The 24,618-nt window shown below is 35.8% G+C and overlaps 2 protein-coding genes and 1 long non-coding RNA gene across 4 annotated transcripts; 1 reads left to right on the forward strand and 2 right to left on the reverse strand.

Moving 5' to 3' along the window:
* Positions 1 to 1,014: 1,014 nt before the first annotated feature.
* Positions 1,015 to 8,398, forward strand: LOC130472481 (uncharacterized). The gene is made up of 4 exons (XR_008932865.1): positions 1,015 to 1,173; positions 2,460 to 2,567; positions 5,264 to 7,272; positions 7,882 to 8,398. It is a non-coding gene; the product is annotated as an uncharacterized lncRNA (long non-coding RNA).
* Positions 3,313 to 7,812, reverse strand: LOC110783416 (receptor-like protein kinase). 2 transcript variants are annotated; one of them, XM_021987764.2, is made up of 3 exons: positions 6,813 to 7,812; positions 4,497 to 6,716; positions 3,313 to 3,846 (listed from the first exon to the last, which is right to left on the reverse strand). In XM_021987764.2, the coding sequence occupies exons 1-3, from the start codon at positions 7,489 to 7,491 to the stop codon at positions 3,473 to 3,475; spliced, it is 3,273 nt and encodes a 1,090-aa protein (XP_021843456.1). In that variant the 5' UTR covers positions 7,492 to 7,812; the 3' UTR covers positions 3,313 to 3,472. The 2 variants fall into 2 exon arrangements, with proteins under 2 accessions (XP_021843456.1, XP_021843455.1); XM_021987763.2 differs by having other exon boundaries at positions 4,497 to 7,812.
* Positions 8,399 to 9,612: 1,214 nt separating the features above from the next.
* Positions 9,613 to 17,398, reverse strand: LOC110783260 (AP2-like ethylene-responsive transcription factor AIL1). The gene is made up of 9 exons (XM_021987570.2): positions 16,943 to 17,398; positions 15,818 to 16,508; positions 15,165 to 15,247; positions 14,875 to 14,883; positions 14,614 to 14,702; positions 13,804 to 13,877; positions 13,589 to 13,639; positions 11,766 to 11,842; positions 9,613 to 10,794 (listed from the first exon to the last, which is right to left on the reverse strand). The coding sequence occupies exons 1-9, from the start codon at positions 17,178 to 17,180 to the stop codon at positions 9,890 to 9,892; spliced, it is 2,217 nt and encodes a 738-aa protein (XP_021843262.1). The 5' UTR covers positions 17,181 to 17,398; the 3' UTR covers positions 9,613 to 9,889.
* Positions 17,399 to 24,618: the final 7,220 nt, after the last annotated feature.

A 24,618-nucleotide genomic window follows, 5' to 3' on the forward strand; every position in this document is an offset into this window, starting at 1 on the left:
TTTTGAACTCTAACACATAATTTTGTGAACATGTTTTGGGAAGGTGGGATTAGGTGCAGAGATGTTTATGAGTGGGAAGTAAAAGTAAAAAACAGTAATTTACCTTACAAAATCATAACCTTTTCCTGTTTCAACTCTTTCATGTGGTAACATTTGACTAAAATCTAGAAAATAATTTGGAATTGTTTATGGAGTACTCCAAACATAGGAAATGAGTGATCCTAATTGTTTCTACTTTCTAGTTAGGTCATTTATATCCAAACAAATTATACTCGCTATGTATTATGTTATTTGGACTTTTTATTTCACCTCAAGTACATGTGTCGGATCATCGACCCTTTAACATGGGCATGGACACATACTTTGACACTTCTTTTTTTGACTTAAATCATGGGGAAAATTCAGATTCAAGTCGAGTCGGACACTTGGACAACCCATGTCCAACACTAGCTAGTACCCGAGTCCAAGTAACATAGGCTATGTATGCATTCGACCTGATCAACTATAGCTGCCCCGCTGGTCCGACCCTACCCGAAAAAGAACGGGTTTGGGTAGCATAAAATATGTTGTAGACCAAAAGCCGAGGCAGGTCCGGAAAAAGTCTTTTTCCGCCCGCAAAGCCCGCACCAAATTTATGGGCTTGGGCATGATTTTTGTGTCAAAGTCCGGCCCGCCCCGAATTTGGATCACCTCTAGTATGTATATACAAAGATGCTAGCTAGAAAACAGAAGTGGAAGGATATGACAGCTTAGGAAAGGGACAAGGAATGCTGGGACTCTTTAATACTCATGAGCACAATAACCGCGCACAAAAAGTTATTCGATTATAACCGATTTGACAACCAGTTAAATATAGTTACTTTAGGCTAAAATGGATAAGGTCCTTTTTAACTCCTTAACAATAATACAAATGATCGAGGTCTTGGCAAATATTAAAGGACGAGGCCACAAGGACCCCATTAATAATCAATGTGTTCATTAAGTTACAGGTTCGAATCTCCTTTCTAATTTATAATGCTAGGCTCATTGGGACAAAAAAGAAAGAGTTGTGCGATTTGTGGCGGTAATTCAAGAGTTCGCGTTTCTGCTCAACTGATCAAAACAGTTTACCCGCCAAAAAAACAAACAAACACGAAGCTGTCAACGAAACGTTTCCTGCTCTTCAAACCCTAGGTAACGTCGAAACGCCTAAGGTTTTCTTATTTTGTTTATGGAATTGAATCATTTTGTGCTTATTTTCATTGAATGCTGATGATTTTCTTTATCCTTTAAGGTTGTCGTTAACCAATTGGAATTCGATTTGTAAAATTAGGGTTTTTGCGTTTGATCTTTCTTAATCGGATTGAATTAGTCGATTAGGGTGAACGGAATTGAATCATACGCTTAAATTGAAAATTTTAGGGTTTTCGTGATTGATTTTTCTGAATTGGACTGAGTAAGTGGATGGATTATATTGAATGGAATTGAATTATACAATTACATTCAATATACGGTTAGGGTTTTCGGCGATTGATTTGTAAATTGGTTGAGCAAGTAGATTAGGGTGAATGGAATTGAATTATATGCTTAAATTGAAAAATTTTAGGCTTTTCGTGATTGTTTTTTCTGAATTGGATTGAGTAAGTGGATTAGATTGAATGGAATTGATTGTACTATTACATTCAATATATGGTCAGGTTTTAGGGATTGGTTTTTCTAAATTGGGGTTGAATAAGTAGATTAGATTGAGTGGAACTGAAATTTATGTTTAAAGTATGGTAAACCCAAAGCTGAAATTTCTGTATCTGTTGCAACCTATTGACCTGTTGTTAAACTTGGTTCATTAACTTTTAGTTTATGGAGTTTGTACGTATATAGCTTGATCATGGGGAGAGGAAGTAAAAGTCCATAGCGGTTATGTATCAAAAATGGTATGGAAATGAAAAAATGGTATAAAATAAGAACAATGGTATAAAAAAAGAACAATTGTATAAAAAACAAGAACAATGGTATATCGAACAATGGTGTTTTTATGTGAAAAATGACGTTTTAATGTGAAAATGGCGTGTTTGTGTGATGCGAAATTACCAGCATACCCATGTGATGTGTTTATAAAAACATAGTTGTGTGCCGCCTCTCCGTTCTCGGTCATGGGGAGGGGGAGCTCAGTTGGTAGAAGCTTACCCCCGGTTTTCGTGGTCGTGAGATTGAATCTACATTAAGTTCTGGGGGATTTTATATTAAAATTGTTTCCCGCACCAATTGTTGACTGTACATTTGAGAGCATGTATATACATTAACTGGTTCTTATAAGATTTTATTGCAGTCGAACGATATAATGACTAACGAGTAATATTTGTTTAGTCACTTGAAGAAAAGTGTAAGACAACCTAGATCTTCAATATGTACCACTTAATTTTTATTGAATTATTGTAATGTTTTTCAAGTTCTTATCTAATCCAGTTTATGAATTCGAACAGGCTTATGGATTTGGAATGTTATGTAGTTATGACTGACTGGTCCCGTTGTGCAATCAACAAGCTCTAACTGGAAGTTTTGTGGAAGACTGCTATCATGTCTTTTCGGAGGTATTACTTTACCTTAAAAATGTTATGCTGATTTCCATTGTCAATATTTTTGATTTAAAAGAACATTCCTACTTTGATTGAATGCTTGTCTCCAAACATTCGTTGTCAAATGTGCTTCTTTGTGACTTTGTGAGAAAGGGCGGAACAACTTTGTCCTATGAACACCACAACTGTCAATGTAGAGTGAATATTGTTGTTCCTCAACAAGATTGTAAGTCTTAGACTCGCCGTTTCATTTGCTTCTTTCAAGGACAGATACGTGCCCTATTATACCAAGACGTTGATGACATAAGAACCATAGATAATATAGTGGCTGGTGTCAATGACGCTTGGTGCAGAGATGTTTATGAGTGGGTAGTAAAAGTGAAACTTCAGCAAATTACCTTACCAATACCTTTATTGTGACAACTATTTTCTGTGGAGAAATTTGACTAAAATCTAATGATGGTTGTGGGTCGGTCGGTCTTCCGGACGAGCCCACAGCCTGTGGGCCTGAACGGGCCCGCCCACACCAAGCCACTCTGCATCGTGTCGGGACGGGCCAAAAGTTGCAAAATAGGGCCCAGATCCACGGGCCGTCGTGCTTAAACCTAATTTAAATGTTGTGCCGTACCTTGTCGTGTCTTTTCCAAAAAATGTGGCCCACAACTTCGTGCTCTGTCGGGTTGGGCCGGGCCAGGCCACAACAATATTTACTAAAATCGGATCAGTTTGATGGTTTATGGAGTAAATAGGAACGGAGATATTCATCATAATTATTTCTACTTTCTAGTCACCATCATGTATTCATATTGCCATGTCAGTTTTCTTGTTAAGTCATTTATATTCAGACACATTATCATCACTATGTATGTAAATATACAAAGATGCTAGGAAAAAAGAAGTGGAAGGACATTAATTACAGTTTAGGAAAGGGTGAAGGACTGCTGGGACTCTTTTTTCATCCTTGCTGCAGGATTTGCATCTTCTAACTGCTTCACAACATCTCTCATGGTTGGCCTTTTTCTTGGCTCCCTTTCAGTGCATCTTAAGGCTATGAACAATACATCGTATACTTGTTCCATGACTTTCGAGTCCTGAAACTCTTCTAGAAGGGTGGCATCGATCACCTTTTCGATCTGTTCAGAACAGTGCCACACTGATCTTGTCCATCCTACTAAATCCATCCCTTCTGGAAAAGATGGATCCACAACTTTCTTTCTTGTTAACACTTCGAGCAAAACCACTCCATAGCTGTACACATCCGACTCCTTACTTGATGTTGTCTTATAGGCAGTTTCTGTACCGTTTAAATTGTTGAAATAAGTTAACTAAGTTGATTTTCACAAGCAAGGGGGGAGGGGATTTTCTTGACAAAATTAAGGAAAAATTATTTTTTACCACCTAAAAAAACCGGAAATTTGTTTATTACCACCTAAAAAACTAAAACTTGTATTTTAACACCTCTACCTGAGCTTGAGAGCGCTAGGATAAAAGGAGAAGGAGAATGGGAAAATAGATGAAACCGTTATGTGGGGGGCCAAAATAACGGTAATATTTATGATATTTTCTTTTTTTCCATGATTTCATGTATTTAATTCCCTTCTCGCCCCCTACCTCTTTCTCTTCCATGCATTCACATAATTTTTCCTCCCATTAATTTCCAAAATTGACAAATTCAATGGCTCTAAAGAGTAGAGGATGCAAGAATTTTAAAAAAAAACCGCAGAGGAAGTGTAAAAAGTCGGAGGGAAATTGAATTAGTGGGCCCCCACATAACGGTTTTTTCTATTTTCCCGTTTTCAGGTGGTAAAAAACGTTTTAACTTCTTTTTTTCATAAGGTAAAATGCGATTTTAGTTTTTTAGGTGGTAAAAAAGAAAATCGATTTTTATAGGGGGTAAAAAACAATTTATCAAAAAAATAATTACATAAAAAAATGAAGTATTACCTGGAGCAATGTAGCCTATTGTCCCAGGAAGAGCAAAGGACTGTGTTGAAATAGAACTTTGATGTAGAAGCTTCGCAATGCCAAAGTCCGAGATGTGTGATTCCATTTCTGAGTCAAGGAGTATGTTCTCAGGCTTTATATCACGGTGTAAAATAGGAGGATCACAATCGAAGTGGAGGTAAGATAATCCATGTGCTATTCCAAGAGCTATATTGTACCTAACATCCCACCTTATTACTGACAGAGGACTCCTCCTGTGAAGAACATCCCCAAGGCTACCATTTTCCATGAATTCATACAGTATTAACCCATAATTCTTTGTCAACCAAAAGTTCTTCAGTTTCACTAGATTCCTATGCTTGATCTGCCCCAATGTCTCAATTTCTCTCATCATGCTCATACTCGTGCCTCTTTCTTCTCCAATTTCGATTCTCTTGACAGCATAAACTTCATTCGGGCCTAATACAGCCCTGTAAACGGTTCCATGGCCTCCCCTTCCTATGATGTACTGGTCATCAAGATTTCCTGTACACTCCATTATCTTGCTAAATGAGTAAGCAGATTTTCCCGTGGTTGAAGCTTCAACGTCTTTTTTCTGTTGTTTTCGCCACTTGACAAGCACGTAACATAGAGAAAGTGCAACGAGTAATGTGAAGAGTGATGATCCAAGAACTATCATTGCTATCTGAATGCCACGAAGTCTTTCCTTTTGATTATTATCCTGTTTTTTAGCTTTACACATTCTGATTCGCCCATTCCCTACACAGGTGGACCCACCAGAGTGATTACAGTCGACACAAAGCTCGGGATTCCCAAGAAAGGATGACGGCGATATGTCAAACAGCTTCACCAGAGATGGAGGAATTGGACCGGTGAAGAGATTATATGAGATGTTCACGGTATCTAAACCCGGCATTTCACCAAGAGACTCCAACGAACCTGTCAGATGGTTGTGAGAAACATCTATCCGCTGTAAACTGGCCAATCTCTGAAAATCAGTGGGTAAATGAGCTGTTAACCTGTTGTTACTAAGATTCAAGGCAGACAGTATCAAATTCTCCGATGCAGTGATCGAGGAAGGAATTGGTCCGTCTAGCGAATTCCCACCAAGATGAAGTTCTTGAAGCATCTGAAGTTCAGACAAAAATGATGGAACTCCTCCAATGAGATGATTCTCGCTCAAATCTAAGTAAGATAAGGATGTTAAACTTCCAAAACTTGACGGAATTGTTCCGTTCAATGAGTTGAAAGACAGGTCCAACTTAAGTAACTTATTCCACTTCCCAAGTTCAGAGGGTAACAGACCCTCTAAATTATTGCGAGACATGAAAATATAACGGAGTTCTGTCAAGTTTCCGAGCTCTGGAGGTAGAGAACCAGAAAGGTTATTGTTGGTGAAATTGATCCAGGTGAGACTCTGACAGTTGCCAAGGGTTAAAGGGACTTTTCCATGAATCTTATTTCCGCTCAAGTCAATGAAAGAGAGACTATGATCTTCTTTAAACTCCGGAATTACCCCTGTAAGGTTATTTTGTTCAAACCTTAACCTTAACAAACTCGAGCAAGTTCCAACGTCAGACGGTATGTTTCCACTCAGCATATTGTACCCCATTTCCAGCTGCTGTAGTTGTTTATTGAGGCAAAGGTGAGGCGGAATATCCCCTGTAAACTTATTGTTTGTGACATCAATCATCACCAAACTGGTGCTATTCACCCCCAAGCCATGAGGTATGATCCCAGAAAACAGGTTGTCATATATTGAAAGATTTTTCAGGTTTTTGAGCTCTGTTAGTTCAACAGGCAACTCCCCTGATAAGCTGTTATTATAAATAAGAATCAGCTCAAGAGTCTGTATCTTCCAAATAACTTGTGGAAACTCACCTGTTAGGCGGTTATTATGTAACTGAAGGCGGGTTAAACTAGTTAACATCCCGAGTTCTGTTGGAACTTCACCCTCGAGTTTGTTGTCGTTAAGTAGCAACTCCGTCAAAAACTTGCAGTTTCCGAGTTCTGAGGGTATATTTCCAGACAACGAGTTTTCAGCTAGGTAAAGAAGTGACAGTTCAGTGAGCAGACCAAAATAAGATGGGATTGTCCCTACTAGTTTGTTAGTCATGGCGGCGAAGATTGACAGGTTTGTACAGTGGCTCAGCCCTTGTGGAATAACACCAGTAAAATGGTTTTCTGACAAGACTAAACTCTGCAAATTCCTGCAGCTACCTGAATTCAGAGAAGGAATTGTACCGTTCAGATTGTTTGTGCTTACATCTAGAACAACTAAATTTTCGAGGTTGATCAGACTCGAAGGTAACAAACCGGTTAAGAGGTTTTCTTCTAGATACACTTCTTGGAGTGCTGAACATTTTCCAATCGAAGGCGGTATTGAACCAGACAACTGGTTTTCGTGAACCCAAAAGCTCACCAGTTCAGTTGCATTCCCTATATTTGAAGGGATGGACCCATTAAGCTGGTTATTATTGAGGTAAACATACTGAAGTTCTGGGATCTGAAACAAAGACTCAGGAATCTGACCCACTAATGAATTCTCATAAAGGCTAAGGGCCAGCAGATTTTGCAGGTTTCCCAAATTTGATGGGATTTCACCAGTGAGATTGTTTCCTGAAAGGTCCAACTGCTGAAGAAGGATACAGTTGGAGATCTCAACAGGAATTGAACCAGATAGTGCGTTTAAACTGAGATCAAGGGTCTGTAAATAACCCAATTTACCAATTTCAGGCCCCAAATGACCAGAAATGCCATAATTGGACAAGTTCAGGTAAATTACATTCTGCTTTTTATCACATTCAATACCTTCCCATGAACAAGGGGTAAGTTGGGAAGAGTTCCAGCTATGTTTTACAGTTTTCGGTACCGCCCATTCGCTTAAAAGTGATACTAAAGCCAACCCATCAGAGCTCAAAGCAGATAAATTACTGAACAAAACAGTGGTAACACAGAACAATAGCAAGATGGTAAAGTTCCTATTGTTTTCCATGGCAGGTTAAAATTTTAAAAGTTGCAGGAAAACAGAAGAAGCAACTTTTACCTGGAATTTGGAGAACCTTCACTCACTTCTCATTGTAGGAAAGAAGAACCTCCTGTCCTCCTGTATCTGTTGTTTTCTTGGGATTTGGAATTTCTTCTGCTGTTCAATTAAATGCTTATATTCCTAGAAATTCAACCCTGTTTCATGATTCAACAAAGACCTTTCCAAATTCTATTCTTTTTGTCCCTTTTGTTTAATAATGAGTTTCATGTGTTTTTTAGCTATTGTATGGCTTAATTTAGTGTAGTAGGTATGGAATCATGACATCTTATCTTGGGCCTTTTTTTGTTTAAAATGGCACTACATATTAATCTAATCGTCTTCTATATCATGCTGCAGGTGGGAATGTGAGATTATAGTGGGGGGTCCTACACTCCTACTCTAATGGTACTTTTGGGCTCCCTCGTCATAATAAGTCGGGCTAGGCGGCCGGGCTGACGCAGATCCGTTGAAGATTGCTTAAGATGTGGACATATGATATCTGGTCCAGGTCTATTTTGTATGTCACCCTTTTTAGTTCTTATCATAAGCTTTGATCTTCTTTTTTGGTATAAAAATGAAACAGAAAGCAAGTTGATTACACATAATGGTCCATCCACAGATTTATTTATTTTGTTTCCCATTATTTATCGCGTAGTAACCAAAGAGGGTATTTTAGGAAGAAAAACAAGTTGAGAGATTTGTAAAAAAACTAGAACCTGGCTCTTCAAGTTGTACCACTATTGACTTGATTGTAGTGCTTTGTGAGATTATTGCACAATTTATATCGGCTTGAGTCGTCTAGTTTATTATGAGCATATGTAGTGAAACGTATAGATTACGCGTTAAACTTGGTTTATTGACCCTGTTCTGTATTTGACAAGCTCTAATGGGAAGCTTTGTGAAAGATTATCATGTATCTTGGAGGTTTATTATTGTGATAAAAGATTATCAATAGCTTGAAAACCTGATATAGCCTTAAACTTTGACCTTTGTCAATGCTAAGTGTTAATGGTCCAATTAATATTATAGTTCCTTAATACTCAAATAAACTCAGCAAATTAGTTATATTGTAACACCTGCAGACTGCAGTAGTAGGGATCGGATTGGGACATGTTTAATGATGGTTGTGGGCCGGGCCAGCCTGAGGCCCAACCCGGCACGGAAAAAAGCACGGCCCGACATGAGCATGAAGTCGTTGGCCGGGCCTGGTCCCCATTTTTTTTTGAAAAAGCACGACAAGGCACGGCAAGACTTGACTCGACACACGCTAACTATAGTATAATTAGGCTTAGGACGGACCGACCGGCCCGGGGTCCTATTTTGAAAAGTTTGGCCCGGCCCAGTACAACATGGGCTTTGCGTGGACCAGTATCGTTCAGGCAGCCTATAGGCTCGACCGAAGCCTGACCCGGCCCGGCCCACAGCCATATTTAGCCGTGTTGGCAGGTAGGTTGGCTCGGCCTGAGGCCCCAGGGCAAGCCTAGTGCTGGGTTTTGCAGAAATCAACATGGACACGGCTGTTAGATGTTAGCTGTCAGTCGTGATCAATTGATCATACTTATACAAAAGAACCAAAAATAGAAACTACAAAAGTAGGCAAAAGGACTAGGCCTGACCATGGGTGGGCTGGGGCACGGCACAACGACTGTGTATGTTACGTGCAGCATAGGCATAGCCCATGTGGTACGTCGAGTCAGTGCCCACTGACCTGAAGTAGGAGTTGTTGTAGCATGTAGGAACAGGCTAGTTTAGGAATTAGAAGTTTAAATGAATTGTGAAAGACATTCTTCTAAGAACCTTACATGATTGAAGAATGTTTTAACCTTATTTTACACCTTTTGTTTCAGATTGTCAGAAATCAGAATAACAGTAGAAATTTACTTCAGGTTGCTATAAATTCTTTCTGCTAAAATAATCTCTGAACTGCAGAACATTACCATTTTCAACAAAGACAACAAAAATAAGTTACTAAAATAAGAATGTATACATAAACAAGAACTCCCATTCTTTGTATCATAATGTTAGTGATTCCAAAATTACAAAGTCTGGTGTAGTCAACTAGTGAGAGAGAAAAAAATTAAAAAAAAAAGAACCTTTCCGAGGATCTAATTCACCCAAAGTTCCCAAAATCATAGCAAAAGTGAGCAAACCACTCAAATCCTTTGCTATTAATGAACTCCAGGCTAGATCCCTGTGCAATTTCCTTATCATATAAACTGAAAATAAAGAACCCTAACCTCGATCCTCCTAGTTAGTTAATTCTGTTAAATTGAGTACTATAACAAAATGGTAGGAATCATAAACAAATACTGGTAAAAATATCCCAAACCTTCTTTAATTTCCTTCCATCTTTGTACCCAGGATTTTAAGTGTCGTTCCAGACAGTAAAAGTAGGAATTGAACCTCCTCCGTGACCACCACCAGCAGCCGCCGCCATCGTACTAGGCCTGGGAACTAGTGCCGGGATCGCGGTTGGGACCCAGTTGTTACAAGCTGACCCTTGATCATAAGTCCCAACTGCCCCCCTCACACTAGCAGAAGAAGCATTGTTAGCATTTCCTTGGTTTGAGAAATAGTAGTAATTCTCATATCCACTTTGCTGCTCATTTCCTGTCCCATTCCCATCATTAGCTATAACTGTTGACATCCCGAACGGCAACCCATAACCACCACCATTGACGCCACCACCACCACCACCAACGCTCTCATTCCCGTTTCCATTCCCATACACGCCGGAATTATTATTCTCCAACCCCATCAAGTTATGCATCTGAAAGAAATTATGAGTCCCACTATTCAACTGAAGCTGCTGATTAAGATGATCTTGGTAATCACTACTATCCTCCACCTCTTGCTTACACCACACCCTTTGCTGCTGCTGCTGCTGTTGCTGGTGGGGAGCGGTGGTGGTAGCATAAGGGTAGTGCATTGCAAGTGGCTGAGCCGCCGGAGTCGCAAACGCGATCCCAGGCCACGAATGGAAGTTAGGAGTCCCATTATTATTACTACCATAAAGATTATTAGTAATTAGCTGATGAGAATTTGCATGATCTTCAGCAGCAGCAATTGCTCTGATTATCTGTTTATCTGGTGCTGTGGTTAAATCTTCAACATCTTTTAACCTCTTTGCAGCTCCACCAATGGGAAGTGTTGTGCTATCTAGTATGGCTTTGACATCATATCTGTTAATCTCAAAGTTTGTTACTGCATTTAATCCTCTGAATTTTATTGCTGCTATGTCATATGCTTCTGCTGCTTCTTCCTGTGTGCCTGTAAAAGTGAAACTGTTACTTACCAGATTCACAATTAGCTATCTATTTGCTTAATTAGGCCGAGATTGTGACTCTTTCGTGTTACATTTCACCTTTTTGGTTTCTTGGGGTGATCAAAGAATTAGGTAACACGGATTTAAACGTTATCATAATGTTGCAGAATCATTTTAACATGTTTTGGTGTTACTTTTGATTACTTAGGTTGTCTATTTACATGCCAGTCTGCTAGTATGAGATGGATATGGTTGCAATTAGCTACCTAATTTGCTTAATTAGGCCAAAACTGTGTCTCTTTTCTTTTTCTTTTTTTTCCGGTTTGTGGGGTGATTAGAGAATCAGGTAACACTGATTTAAACCTTAGCATAATGTTGCAGAATCATTGTACTATGATCTGGTTTTGTCTGTTCGTGGGAGTGATTAGAGAATTAGGTAACGCGATTTAAACCTTAGCATAATGTTGCAGAATCATTGTACTATGTTTTGGTGTTACTTTTGATTACTTAGGTTTTGTCTTTTTACATGCAGAGAATATAGGAAAAGTCTAGTTTGAAACAGACAGTCTGCCACCCTTAATTATGTGATCAGCTATTATTTAATAGTGTAATTAGTACATAAAGCATGGTTAATCTTGCATATCATTACAAATAAACCTAAGCTTAAAGAATTTTAACTAATTAGTTGAAAAGAAATGGAGAGGATCTTAACACTTAACTAGTGGTAAGAGTTTCGTGTTAATGGTCCTAAAAACTTGAACCCGGATGTGAAGATCCGAAAACTCGACCAAACAAACACATCGCAGCATACTTCCCCGAGTTCCCTCACACCGTCGCGCGTTGCCATTTTCTATCTCAACCCGTTTTTGTGTTTGTTTACGTATAAATTTAAAAGGTTCGGATATGTAAAACTTTATTCCTGACCCGTTACCTATTTACGATAGAGAAAAAAAAGGAAAAGATAATTGTGACTTACTGAAAGTGCCCAAGTAAAGATCTTTGTTACCAGCAACCCTACCAATCCTTGCCTGCCAACGACCATGCTGATGATGCCTATTTCATTAAACAAAATAAATTTGATTAATTAGTCATGACATGCATAATCTTATCATAAATTATTAACTATGGTTTAAAATGACATTAATTAACTTTGTACTGATTCATTAAATATAAAAAACATGATATTAAACATATTTATGTGCATGTTTGGTGCTAAAAGTAGGCACATTAGGTTACAAAATTCCTGCAACAGTTGCAGGCAGAGTTCACATGGGCACATGAGACTGTATCCTTTTAACTTGGTCTTTTTATTCCAGTCAATTCAGAATTTCATATTAATTATATTACAAAAATTAAATTTTAATTAGATTATACTTCACATTAAAATAATAAATTATTTCTGAACAGATACATCACTTGGACTTTTACATTATTCATATGGACTTTATATTTTTCTGGTATATGAAACACATGTATTATGTAACACGAAGTATGTTGTTTGATTAGTCACGATATATATTTTCATACTCCGTAATATTAAATTTTATAACTTTTTCTAATATGAGATATTGCAGGTCCAAATTATGTACATGTATCAGTCAAATGGATGCAACTATTTAAGTGGGAGAATAAATTATTGAAATAAATACATGTGAAGAAGTGAATAAATTATGTCCTATCCACACGTATTTTTGTTGTAGAGTAGAATACAAACAACCTTAATTATTTAAAATAATGTGAACTTTAAGATTTGGTCATTCATTTTAATAATTATTTTTAATTTTAGGAATATATTAACTAAGATTTGGATATAAGGGGGGTATGACATTCTTATATGCATACATCCAACTTAAGATTGCATTTTGCAGAATGTGGTCAAAATTTGAAGAAATTAAATTCGATCAATTTATTTATATAACTTAAAGATGAAGATGAAGCTTCTGATTGGGTCATTAGATTTTCTTTAATCATTTTGATCCCATTGTTTATTAAATTTAATGAATTGCTTACTAATTCTGGAATATTCACACTTTATGGTACTTCTTTTAATTAATTGCAAGTTGTAACATGGATTAATAGTCTCAGGTTTTTTTTTGGGTGCGAATGAGCCACAAGGGTTGGGATGAGAATCGATCACAGTATCACCTGAAATCGAGATGGAAAACCTAACCAACTGAGCTATCCCTCACTCTCGATTAATAGTCTCAAGTGAAAACATATATGTTCCTCGCTGGTTTTTAGTTTTTGGGTTTATAATCTTGAACTCATGATCGTGAATAATGAATTTGAAATAAGTCATACTCCGCCTATTATAACCGTATTGATTTTAAAAAATAGAAATTATATTTTGTGTTTTTATTAATTTTGTCTTTAGTTTTCCGAAAAACTAAAAACAAGAAACGATATCAGAAGATTAATTGTAGAAGTTTCATTAGTAGCATTTAAGTGTTACGTATCATTAGCCTTTAATTATATTATACACTAACCACAAATTTTAAAGGGAGAAGAAATACTATGGCTTCTTTATCTCTTTATTTGAAGTACCTCCAAACTTTAAAAAAAAAAAAAAAATAGTACTTATCTGAACTTATCTAACATGTTTGAACTTACTCATACGGAGTACTTTATATCGTTATACCAACACACTACGTACATTTGTATATGCTCAATGTTTCTAGAAAATACAGGTATTTTTTTTTTAAGTAAAACAAGTATGAAAAAAAGAACTTCAAATAAATTACCGACTTTAATTTGATCTCCTTCTAACTCGAGTATATTAATAAAAGTCACAATACGTACCTTGTTACACCTCGGTAAATAGATGCACCACGAGAAAATCCACTACTTTTCCTGCATTAAGAGTAAGATTTTTTTTTTTTGAGGGAAAGAGAATTTAGTAAGATTTAATAACCATTATTCACCAATTAATTAATACAGTTTTTGCCCCTATGAAAAAGTGATTAAAAAAATACTCTAAATTGAGACGGAGGGAGTACATAAATAGACGAGCTTACCTTCGTAGAGATGCCACATATTCTTGACGAGTCATATGTTTCATATCCTCAACTTCCTTCTCATAATCAGTAATCTGAATTATTCAAGAAAATTATTTAAAAAAAAAGTTTAATACAATAATCAATGTATATAATACGTAGTACGAAGTACTAGTTTATACGGAGTAATTAATACGAAGTATAACATAGTACAATATTAATAATACGAAGTACATGATTATATAAACACAAGACATGAAATGCAAATATTAGTGAGCCGTGCTTCCACTAACAATGAGTTTATAGTGCTAATTAAACTTTAATTCACCATTAGCACCGGAGCATGTTCCCTAATCACATTAAATTAATTATTGTTTAAGATAATAGAGACACAAAATCCTTAATTATGGTACAAAATTGTCTCATGAAAGATTTCATGCACTTTGAGTAAAGCTTGTGCATTAAATTGTCTCATGAAAGATTATATTATATTATACATCAAGAAAAAAAACCCGGGATATTTATTATAATTAACAATATTATTAATCATGCTAGAATATAGTTTAACATTTACCAAAATATAATTATAATGCATGTATTTTTTCCTTAAAACAAATACGTATTTTTTTAAGGAGTACAGACTACAGAGTATTATATATTGTATACGAAGTATGTATGAGTAGATTAAACTTCAATCCATACGAGATCGAGTAAATTCAAGAGTATAACCCCGATATACGTCACATACCAAAATATATCATTGTACAAGTTTTTAGTATTCTTCAAATTACGTGTAATAAGCATATCACAGTTATAAATTAGGCGACTTACGGGGAAATTGGTGGTGGTAGTAGTACCCCAGTATTTTAATGCAGCCAAATCATAAGCTCTAGCCGCTTTTTCTTCTTTGTCATAACCCCCTAAAAATAAATATACCACAAGAATAAAATCTATTAGATTCTATTTTTATTTAATAAAATTAAATAAATTTGTAAGAGTATCTAAGTACTATAATTAACAATTAATTAAATTAAATAAATTAAAAAGAGCTCAAAAAGGAACTTTTTGTTCTACACTAAATAAATTACTTACCCAAATAAACTGCAACATTCCGCAGATTGCCCACCATCAATAATAAACACACGATTGTAATACACCAAAAAAGGAAACATGTATTAGTTTCATTAATTATATATACTGATTAATCAGAAAAAATAAATCCAATTAGTAGAGACAAAAAGAGATTGTAATTTATAATCCCTTAATAATCAACATTAATGTGTTTTTATTTAATTTGTACCTTGTCTACCCGGCCACCTACAAAAGGTGTACGGGTAGACGTTTCTAATATCAAATTCACGATAAATCGGGAAAAAGTATACCTTGTCTACCCTTACGAGTTTGCCCTTCTCTCCTACAACTATTGTCCCATAGATGAGCTTCATATCTTCCCGTCCACCTATGTCTGTAACCATTTGTTACAAATAAATAAATAACATATACGGAGTAGTAAATTGAAATTTTGAAAATTACATAATATTGTATTAAACTAATATTGTTTTCAAAAATATATATATATATATATATATATATATATAGATGTAATGACAAAGTCCTAGGAAGAAAATAACCTAATTAACGAAGAAATTAAGTACGAAAACAAACATTTAGAGATCAATTATCAAATTTATTGGATTAATATTTTTTGAAAATTTAAATAAAATAACAAAGTCCTAGGAAGAAAATAACCTAATTAACGAAGAAATTAAACATTTAGAGATCAATTATCGAATTTATTGGACAAATATAGTTTTTTACGAAAAATTTGATAAAATAACAAAGTTCTAGGGAGAAAATAACCTAATAATCAACGAAGAAATTAAGTACGAAAACAAACATTTAGTGATCGATTATCGAGTACATTGGATACCAAAGGTGCAAAGTTTAAGAAATTTTTTAAAAACACCAAATAATAATTAAATAAAAGTAATATTTTATGGAGATATTTGGAAATTTGCTAACAAAAAAAATGTACCTTGTTACACCACGGTAAATAGAAGTGCGTTGTCCAAAAGTATCAATAGATTTCCTAGGAACAGATTCAAGTGCGGCACTACTTTGAACTTCAACAACCGCCGTTGTTGGTGTCGCCGCCGTTGTCGTAGTTGCATCACTTTGATTTTTACTACTACTATTCTCAGACAAACTACTATCCATCTCACCACCACCACCACCACCACCGCCACCGCCGCTTGTTGCTAGTAACGGTAAGGCGGGGAGAGCCCCGCCTCCACCGGTACCCATCGAAAGCGACAACGTTTGCGCATTCGTTAGACCAACACCACCACCACCCCCACCACCGCTACCGCCACCGATACCGCTTTCGAGTATGTTTGATTGTTGAGGGTGGTTTGATCTCAACCATGTCTTGATCATTGAAACATTGAGTCCATTATTATTATTACTACCATTAGTATCATCCTTATTATTAGGGTTTGCCATACTACTAGTATTAATATTAATATTATCATTAGTAGTATTAATATTAGTATTAGTAGTATTAAACATGTAGTGATCTCCATTACTAGTTTGATGATGTTGTTGATGATGATGATTCTCTCTAAAAGAATGGCTATTCCCTAGAAAGTTCTCTAGTTTTGGCTCTTCTTCAACTTCTTGACCTCCCATAAACATACTTATCTCTGAGTTTCCCTTCAAATTCCAATCTGCAAAAATGAAAAAAAATCACAAATTTTATGTTAGTTTTATTTAATCTTCATTTTATCCCTTTCTTTTAGTTTTTACAAAAAAAAAATCAACTAAAAATCAAAATCAAAACTTTTTTACACCAATTTTAAGCTTTCTTATACTTTCTTTTTGTTGGTTTAGGGTTTTAGAAGTACAATATAGAGAATACTTTTTCGGTCTCATTTTACTTACTTATATTTGACTAATTTTTGTGAGAGATTTCTGATCAAAGTGGAGCAAATAAAATGAGACGGATGAAGTAATAAACAATTTTCAACAAATCTAACATCTTTCTTTCTTTTTTCTTTTTTTTTTTGGCTAGTTAGGGTATATATGAAGTTATAAGTTGATGACACAAACACATTATTTTTATAAAAAAAAAAAAAGCAAGATAAAAATTTAAATTACATACCTTGAGATTGGTTATTAGTTGATCTATGGAAAGCTTCAAGGATGCCAAAGGGAGGAGGAAGATGATTAAGAGAAGAATGATCGGTTGTTGAGTCGGATGACCCGAGATCGAAACACTCTCCCGTTGTACTTGTAAATGGATTATTACTATTATTAGTAAGATGATCTTGATGATTATGAGTTTGAGATGGAATTTCTTGTGGAGATAGTGAAAAACCTAACCAATTCATTGAACCCATTTTTTTTTTTTTTTTGTGATAATAATAAAAACTTGATTAGGGTTTAATTTCTTGGTTAAGAGTCTTTAAAAAGGGATTAGATTTGGATGGAAAGAGTTCATGCATGAACTATTTTGAACTTGAACAAAGTTTGGAAATAAAAAAAAAAGGAAAGAAAAAAGTGGGGAGATAATATATAAGGGGGGAGGAGGAGAAGAATAGGAATGGTCAAAATTATGAAGAAGAAATTGTTTGTTTCAAAGCAATTCTAGCATTTATATAATCTCTTTCTCTTTCTCTCTCTTCAATTTTTTATACATATATACGGAGTATTTATAATATCTATGTATCTTAATTAAATTAAAGATTTTTTAATAAGAAAATTAAAATTAATGAAATTCCCTCAAAAAGAAAATAAATTAAATTAAAAGAAGGTGTAGAATCCGTACAAGTGAAGTGTAATTGAAAATGATATTTGTATGTACAAGTAGTAGCCTAAAATTCGCCCTATAGTGGTAGCATATAGATTAGTATATCACTAGATATTGTCTATTGGTTAGAAGTACTAATAATAGAGAAGAAGATACTAAATATAGAGTCTATGTATGAACATTATAATTGAGTCATTTGGGCACATACGAAGTACGTAATTCGTGTATATAGAGTATATGTTTTAATCATTTAAACAATTAATCATAATTTTGTGATATTGAGTTGGCGAGCTCAAGATTTATCCGGTTATTTAAATTAAACTCACAAATGTAGCTCCATAACGGTAATCATTTAGACATTAAAAAAAAATAGATTATATATCCAAGTTTAATTTACTATGTACAAGATTAATTTCGTCTTTGTTTTAAATATTGAAGTACATTTTATTGAAGAAAAATATTGAAGTACATGACTATTTATTTTGTGAAATATTATATCAAATTATCAATTGCCGATTTGAACTTGATTAATTATTATTATTATTATTATTATTATTATTATTATTATTATTATTAGTAGTAGTAGTAGTAGTACTCCCTCCATTCCTTTTTGTTGTTCCCATTTCCTTTTTTGGCGTTTCTTTTTGTTGTTCCCCTACTGAATCTTTACTATTTTTGGCCATAATTTTTTTACCAATTTACCCTAAGATTCCCCAATATTTACAAAAAATACCCTAAGATTCTACCCTTTCCCACCCACTTTTACCCCACCCACCTTATTTAATTATTTAACCTAACCCTACCCCCCCTCCCTTTATTACCCATCCCTTTCATCCCTCTGATTTCACTCTCTCATTCTGATTTCTCTCTCTCTCATTCTGATTTCTCTCTCTCACCTCTTCGGATCTCTCTCTCTCTCTTATTTCACTCTCTCTCTCTCTTAAAATCCCTCCCCTGTTCTTGAGAAAACCCTAGGTTTTCCGCCTCTGATCTAGGTTTTCCTCTCCAAATCTCACAAATCTGAAACGTTTTTGCCGAAAAACTTTCATACAAATTACTCGGATTGATTTTCCGATCAGATCCCCTCTATTTTTGTCCCCTTTTTGGTCCCTAATCGTCGCTGATCTTTGTTTTTCTGGTACGTTATGGGTTCTTCTTTTTCTAGAACTCGAGGTGATTCTGGGATGGGAACTACTGGTCAAAGAATCCCCGATTCCAACTGTGATTGGGGATCCAAGTGCAACTGTCCCAATAACGAGCATTCCTACTCCGCCGAATATAAAAACAATCTGTATTTGGCCCAAAAAGAAAATACGAGTACTCGAAACTATTTGGAAGAATGGTTTCGGAAGAGGGAAGTGGAGCCAGGAGAGGAGGTTGAGTCAAAATATGACGATCGGAAACCCACTCCCTCAGATCTGCGTTTTTTCGGTGAAGGAGATTCCGATGAGGTATTACTTTTGATTTTTTGCGATTTTTTAAGGGTTATTGATGTCGGTTTTAATAAAATGGTTTGATGATTGTTTGCATGTCTAAAAAAGTGGGATTTGATAAATGTTGGATTTATTTGGAGTATTGTTCATTAAACTCGGATTATTTTTTGGATAAGTTGGTCTGATTTCCCATTGCATGTGTTAAAAATGCAGATCTGGTATTATTTCGAAATGATTGGGAATTTTTTGGAGATCTGTTGGATTCATTCGGGCTTTTTTATGTTATTCTTTGCTCTGTTTTCTCATTGCATGTTGTTAAAATTGAGTTCTATGGGTATTTTGTGCTCTGTTTTTTCATTGCATGTTGTTAAAATTGAGTTCTGATTTTATTTGGAGGTATTTGGAAATTATTTGAAGAAAATCGGAATATTCCTGTGTTTTGTTGATCTGATTTCCCATTGCATGTGGTTAAAAATGGGATCTGGATGTTTTTGGGATATTATTTCACATTTTTTGGGTAAAAATGGGATCTGGATGTATTCGGATAATTAGTTGGATTTTAATGGAATTATTGTGTGATTTGCTCTCATTTATCTCATTGCATGTGGTAACCATGGTGATCTGAAATTATTTGGAACTTTATTTTGAGTTGTTTGATTAAATCTGATTTTAATTCATGGTCCCCTGTTATTTTATGAGGGCACTAATCATGTTGTTTGTCCCCTGTTGATTGCAAGGAACCAAGTGGGTCTGATTCATTTGATCTGGTGTATGTTGGAGAGTGTGAAAATGAGAATGGTGATGCTGTTGGGTCTCCAGGACAACTTTCATCTGGTTATCCCTCCTCAAAGAAAGGAGGGAAGGGAAAAAAATCGGCTTCAGCGTCTGATGATGCTTAGATAAGTCTGTCTCCTTTCTCCCTTTTTTCATTTTATTGAATGCTGGCTAGCTGTGGAGTCATAAGGTGGATGCCAACAACTGTGATCTGTTGTTGGCCAGGGGTGTTGTTGTTTGGATGATGATGTTGTGATTAGTTGTATGGATGTTGATGTTAGATAATGATGTTATGAAATTGATATTGATAATGATGATTGGATGATGGTGTTTCCATATGGTTATGAAATTTTGTGGAATGTTGTCTGTGTGATGAACATGATTTGATGGCTTAATGTCCCCTGTTTTATGGTATGTTTTGTGTATGATAAATATGATGCTTTGGTGAGTATGAGATTTGATCAGTATAACTATGTTTTGGATTAGTAAGGGCATGAAATGATCATAATTTGGGGATAGGGTTTGGGTTATTTCAGTCCTCTCAGTGTGGCCTGGTGTTGAATGCTTAATGTCCAAGCATGTCCCTTTAGGATACAATAATGTCCCTTTATTTGTTGTGATCGATGATGAGTCTTTTTTTTGCTGAGGAACAAGTCCAACTAACCACAAATGCTCGTGCTGCCATTAGTATCAGTAATGATATTTCTCGGGCGCTAAGTGTTTGTGGTTTGGAGTTGTTTTAATGATGCTTGGGGACATTCTGAGATCAATATTAGGAGGTTTGTGATCTTCAATGATGTGATTGTTGATATTCTGAGATCTTTGTTTTGATAATTGTCCTTTAACTTCTTTTGTCGAATGGAGTGAATGTCATTTCACACAATGGAATGTGAATATCAATCATTCCGTTCGGCAGAAGAATGTTAAAGATATGATAGTATTGAAACTACTTGATCAATGATGTGTGTCAATATGTCTGAGAAATGAAACCCTACATGTTAATGATCTGTTTAATGCTTCATGTCCCATGAATCAGTGGAGGTCTGTGATGAGTCTTTCATTTGATGAGGTTCAAACCCTATGTTTTGATCAGTTCATGGTGATCTGATGCATTGTTGATTGATATTGTTATGCTTGATCTGTGATGAGTCTTTCATTTGCTGAGACTCAAACCCAATGTTCCAATAACACTTGTGCACCATTAGCATCATTGATGCTCTTCCGGAGCTAAGTGTTAGGGGATAGGGTTTGTGTCAATGATGCTTGGGGACATTCTGAGATCTTATGTCAGGTTAGACAGGAGAGGCAATTCATGTATTGCAAAACATGTATAATGTGTTTCTGATATTCAATGAAGTTAGTGTTTCTGATCTGTGATGTATGTGTTGATAACCTGAGATATTTGATTCTAAACATGTCCCTCACCACCAATCACCAAAGGGAATACAGATCATGTCACATCATTGATTGATCTAGTATCCCCTTTGGTGAATTGGTGGTGAGGTTGTAAATCATTTAGAAACAAATCTGTCAATGATGTAAAACAACTTAACTGAGAGTCAATGATGTTGCCTTGTTCATTGCTTCCTTGTTTTTGCTGCTTTGTTCTTGTTTCCTTGTCCATTACATCTTTTGGCACATCGGCATCCAATGGGGAAGAATTTCCATCTGAAAATGATGTGATATGCATTCTTTCCATTTGGATGCCGATGTGCTTAGAGATGTGATGTGATAAAGTTTTTGTACTTATGCCTTGTGATCTGTGATGAGTCTTCATTTTATGAGTGTCAAACCCTTTGTTTTTCAATCAAACTCATGCACCATTAGCATCCATGATGTTTTTCAGGAGCTAAGTTTAATTGGAAAGGGTTTGATTCAATGATTTTTGGGGACATTCTGAGATATTTATGAATCTTTGTTTATGTGAGGCATATTCCATGTGTTATCAATGATGAATTGATTGTTTTTGTCAAAATTACATCTTTTGACGCATCGGTTTCAAAATGGGAATAATTTCCATCTGAAAATGATGTGATATTATTATTTATTTCCATTTTGAAGCCGATGTGTTTAGAGTTGTGATATTGCAAATGCTGCCTTGTTCTTAAGAACCCAATGCTGCCTTGTTTATAGTGTTGCCAATGCTGCCTTACCTCTTGTGCCTTGTACTTTTTCTGCCAATGCTGCCTTTTTTATTGCCTTGCCTTGATTACTCTATATTGATGTGAATAAGAATGAAGAAAACAAACTTTACTAAACTTAAACATGAGATTCATTCATTGATGCTTCCAAAAGATATGCTTACAAAATGTTTTGCCTACATGTTATGCTTGCATTTAAGCTTACAAAAGTGACACATTGGTTTTACTTGTCAATTTAAAAACATGTCCCCAAAACACAAAAAGTTATCTAATTGTTTTCACTTTGCTTCACTGGTTTGCTTTCCATTCATCATAGAGTTGCATGCATTCATTAACTGCCCATATAGGTGCCTTGACTTGCTCTGGCAGTCTGCCTTCATCTTCTAAAATCTTCTTCTTGTTGTGTGGAAGTTGGTAATCATTGTTGCCTTTGTGTTTTAGAATCTCATTAGAAACAAACTGTAATGTCATCCACACATTAGACAATGTCTTAGGATGCAACTCATTAAAAGAATCATACACTGCTCCACTTAAGTCCTCCACAGTTTTAGGCATTTTCTTGTGCATAAGTGATTGTATTGACCTGAAAAATCCCAAGTCCAAGATGTTGCAATCTGGACTGTTTGCTGGCTGTTGAGTCAACACAAAAGTGAACCCATCTTGTTTGTAGTGTAGTTGCCATTCAGGATCACTTTGCAATATATGTGCCTTTGCATTATCTTGAATGATATAGATGACCTTTTCCCCTTCATGTGGTGGCCACTTGGCCTTGATTGCTGGAAGGAGGTTGTTGATCAGCATTGCCCTTGTCTCTATTTGATTTACAGACTTCACTGGCTTTGTTTCAATGGTCCCCTTGAGTCTGTTTTTTGATGTCCTCTTGGCTGCAATTGCATTTGTGAATGGAAATATGCCTATTTTACCATCAAATTCACATTCCCCATTTTCACCCCACCTTGGTCTGGCTACTGCTGCCATGAACATGAATTTTGGTATCTTGGTTCTTGAACTTGCACTTCTGTGTGGATAGGGTTCATTGTTTGCAAGATAAACTCTCTGGTTTTTTTGAGTCAAATAAAACCACTTCTCATCAATATGAATGAAGTCATACATGCTGTAATATGTTGGTTCCTGTGGTATAGTGTAGTCCATTATCAGTCTGATTGCCCACCTTATCCTTGCCATTTTGCATGCTTCTGAAATGCCTGGATGCAAGGGATTTGAGTGTGGCTTTATAATTTTCCTCTTGATGAGCCTCCATACTGTTGTTGGTCCCAAATTCAGCATTCTTGCAAGATCTACGATGCATGTTCTGTCCCCCATGCCTATTTTTGCAATTGAGTCATAGGAGACTTGAACCTTTTTCCTTCCACATCTGTGATATTGGCTTTGCACAATATATGAATTCATTGCTGCCTTCTGTTTCTTTGCTTTGTCCCATATTTTGCCTATGGTTTTTCTGGTGTAATCATATTCTATGACTGCATCCCTTATTGCCCCATACAACAAAGTTTCTGAATCTGGAATCTTTCTATTGAGCAGGAACACCAATATTTCTAGCCTCAATTCATTATTTATTCTTGGAGTCCTTGGCTTGTGATGACCTGTTGTGTGTGTTGCTGTTTGATGATGATGAGGTGATGCATTTTCTGATGGTGGTGGAAAGTTCAAATCAAAAATAAATGGTACCTCTTGAAAGTTGGTAGTTTGCTGCTGCCCTTCCCCTTCTACTTCTGGTACTTGCTGTACATATTCAGTGCTGTTTGGTACATCTTCATTAAACCCAATGTCCCCAAATTCAGCAGCAGTATTTTGAGAAGCTTGTACCAAGTCAGCAGCATCATCACCTTCCTCCGAGTCAGAATCGGAGTTAATGCCGTCGCCTTCATCATCAGAAAAACCGAGGAAATCGTCTTCCTCTTGATCTGAAGCCATTAAGTCCCCTGTTTTTTAGCTATTTAATGCTGAGTTGAGGAATAAATTTTGGTGTGTGTTTGTATTTATTGAACTTGAGTTGGATCAGAATTTTGGTGTTTTGTGGGGAAAGTCAGCCTATTTATAAAGGCATATCACTTTTTCTACCCCTCAAAATTTTGGAGGGAAACACTAAGTCAATGTTTAATTTTTTGGGAAAATTTCATGGAAATTTTGGAGGGAAATTTGGGAGTCTGTTTTTTGGGCAAATATTCCAGCCAAAAAAAACGTGACTCATTGTAATCTGATTGGTCCATGTAATTTCTGTTGGGTCCCCTAGCCCATGTGACTGAAATGTTTGTTGATTTAATTCAATACTTTAATAAATATCTACTTTTTCCCCAATTAATTTAATACTTTCTCTCTCTTTACTTTATTCTTTTTCTTACACACAATCATTATTCTTACACCCAATCATTACTCATATCCCAATACAACCCAAGATTCAGTTTTCTTAAAAAACCCCCAACATTCCTTATGGGTACAACAAAAAGGAATGGAGGGAGTAGTATGTTTAATACTCTTGTGTTCTCTTAATTAGTCAATTGCATGTAATTCAATGGATTTGAAAATAAAAGGGGAGAAAAAGGAGGTTGAAGAGAGAGATTGGGGAAAGGGAGGCAAATGATAAAGAATTAAGTAATTAATTAAGTACTACTATATGTATATTGAGAGAAGTGCAACGAGACTTTCTGTCTATCAGAAA

The sequence above is a fragment of the Spinacia oleracea genome, chromosome 4 (genome assembly GCF_020520425.1).
Source record: "Spinacia oleracea cultivar Varoflay chromosome 4, BTI_SOV_V1, whole genome shotgun sequence".
Lineage (NCBI taxonomy): Eukaryota > Viridiplantae > Streptophyta > Magnoliopsida > Caryophyllales > Amaranthaceae > Spinacia > Spinacia oleracea.

What these genes read in the sequence shown, in the direction of transcription:
- LOC110783416 (XM_021987763.2), bottom strand. Translation starts at nt 7,491, where the DNA reads ATGGAAAACAATAGGAACTTTACCATCTTGCTATTGTTCTGTGTTACC. An exon ending in AATAGGCTACATTGCTCCAG is followed by an intron (nt 3,847 to 4,496) that starts GTAATACTTCAT and finishes TAAACGGTACAG; the next exon opens with AAACTGCCTATAAGACAACA.
- LOC110783260 (XM_021987570.2), bottom strand. Translation starts at nt 17,180, where the DNA reads ATGGGTTCAATGAATTGGTTAGGTTTTTCACTATCTCCACAAGAAATT. An exon ending in ATTTACCGAGGTGTAACAAG is followed by an intron (nt 11,843 to 13,588) that starts GTACGTATTGTG and finishes TTAATGAAATAG; the next exon opens with GCATCATCAGCATGGTCGTT. An exon ending in TCTTTACTTGGGCACTTTCA is followed by an intron (nt 10,795 to 11,765) that starts GTAAGTCACAAT and finishes TCACTTTTACAG; the next exon opens with GCACACAGGAAGAAGCAGCA.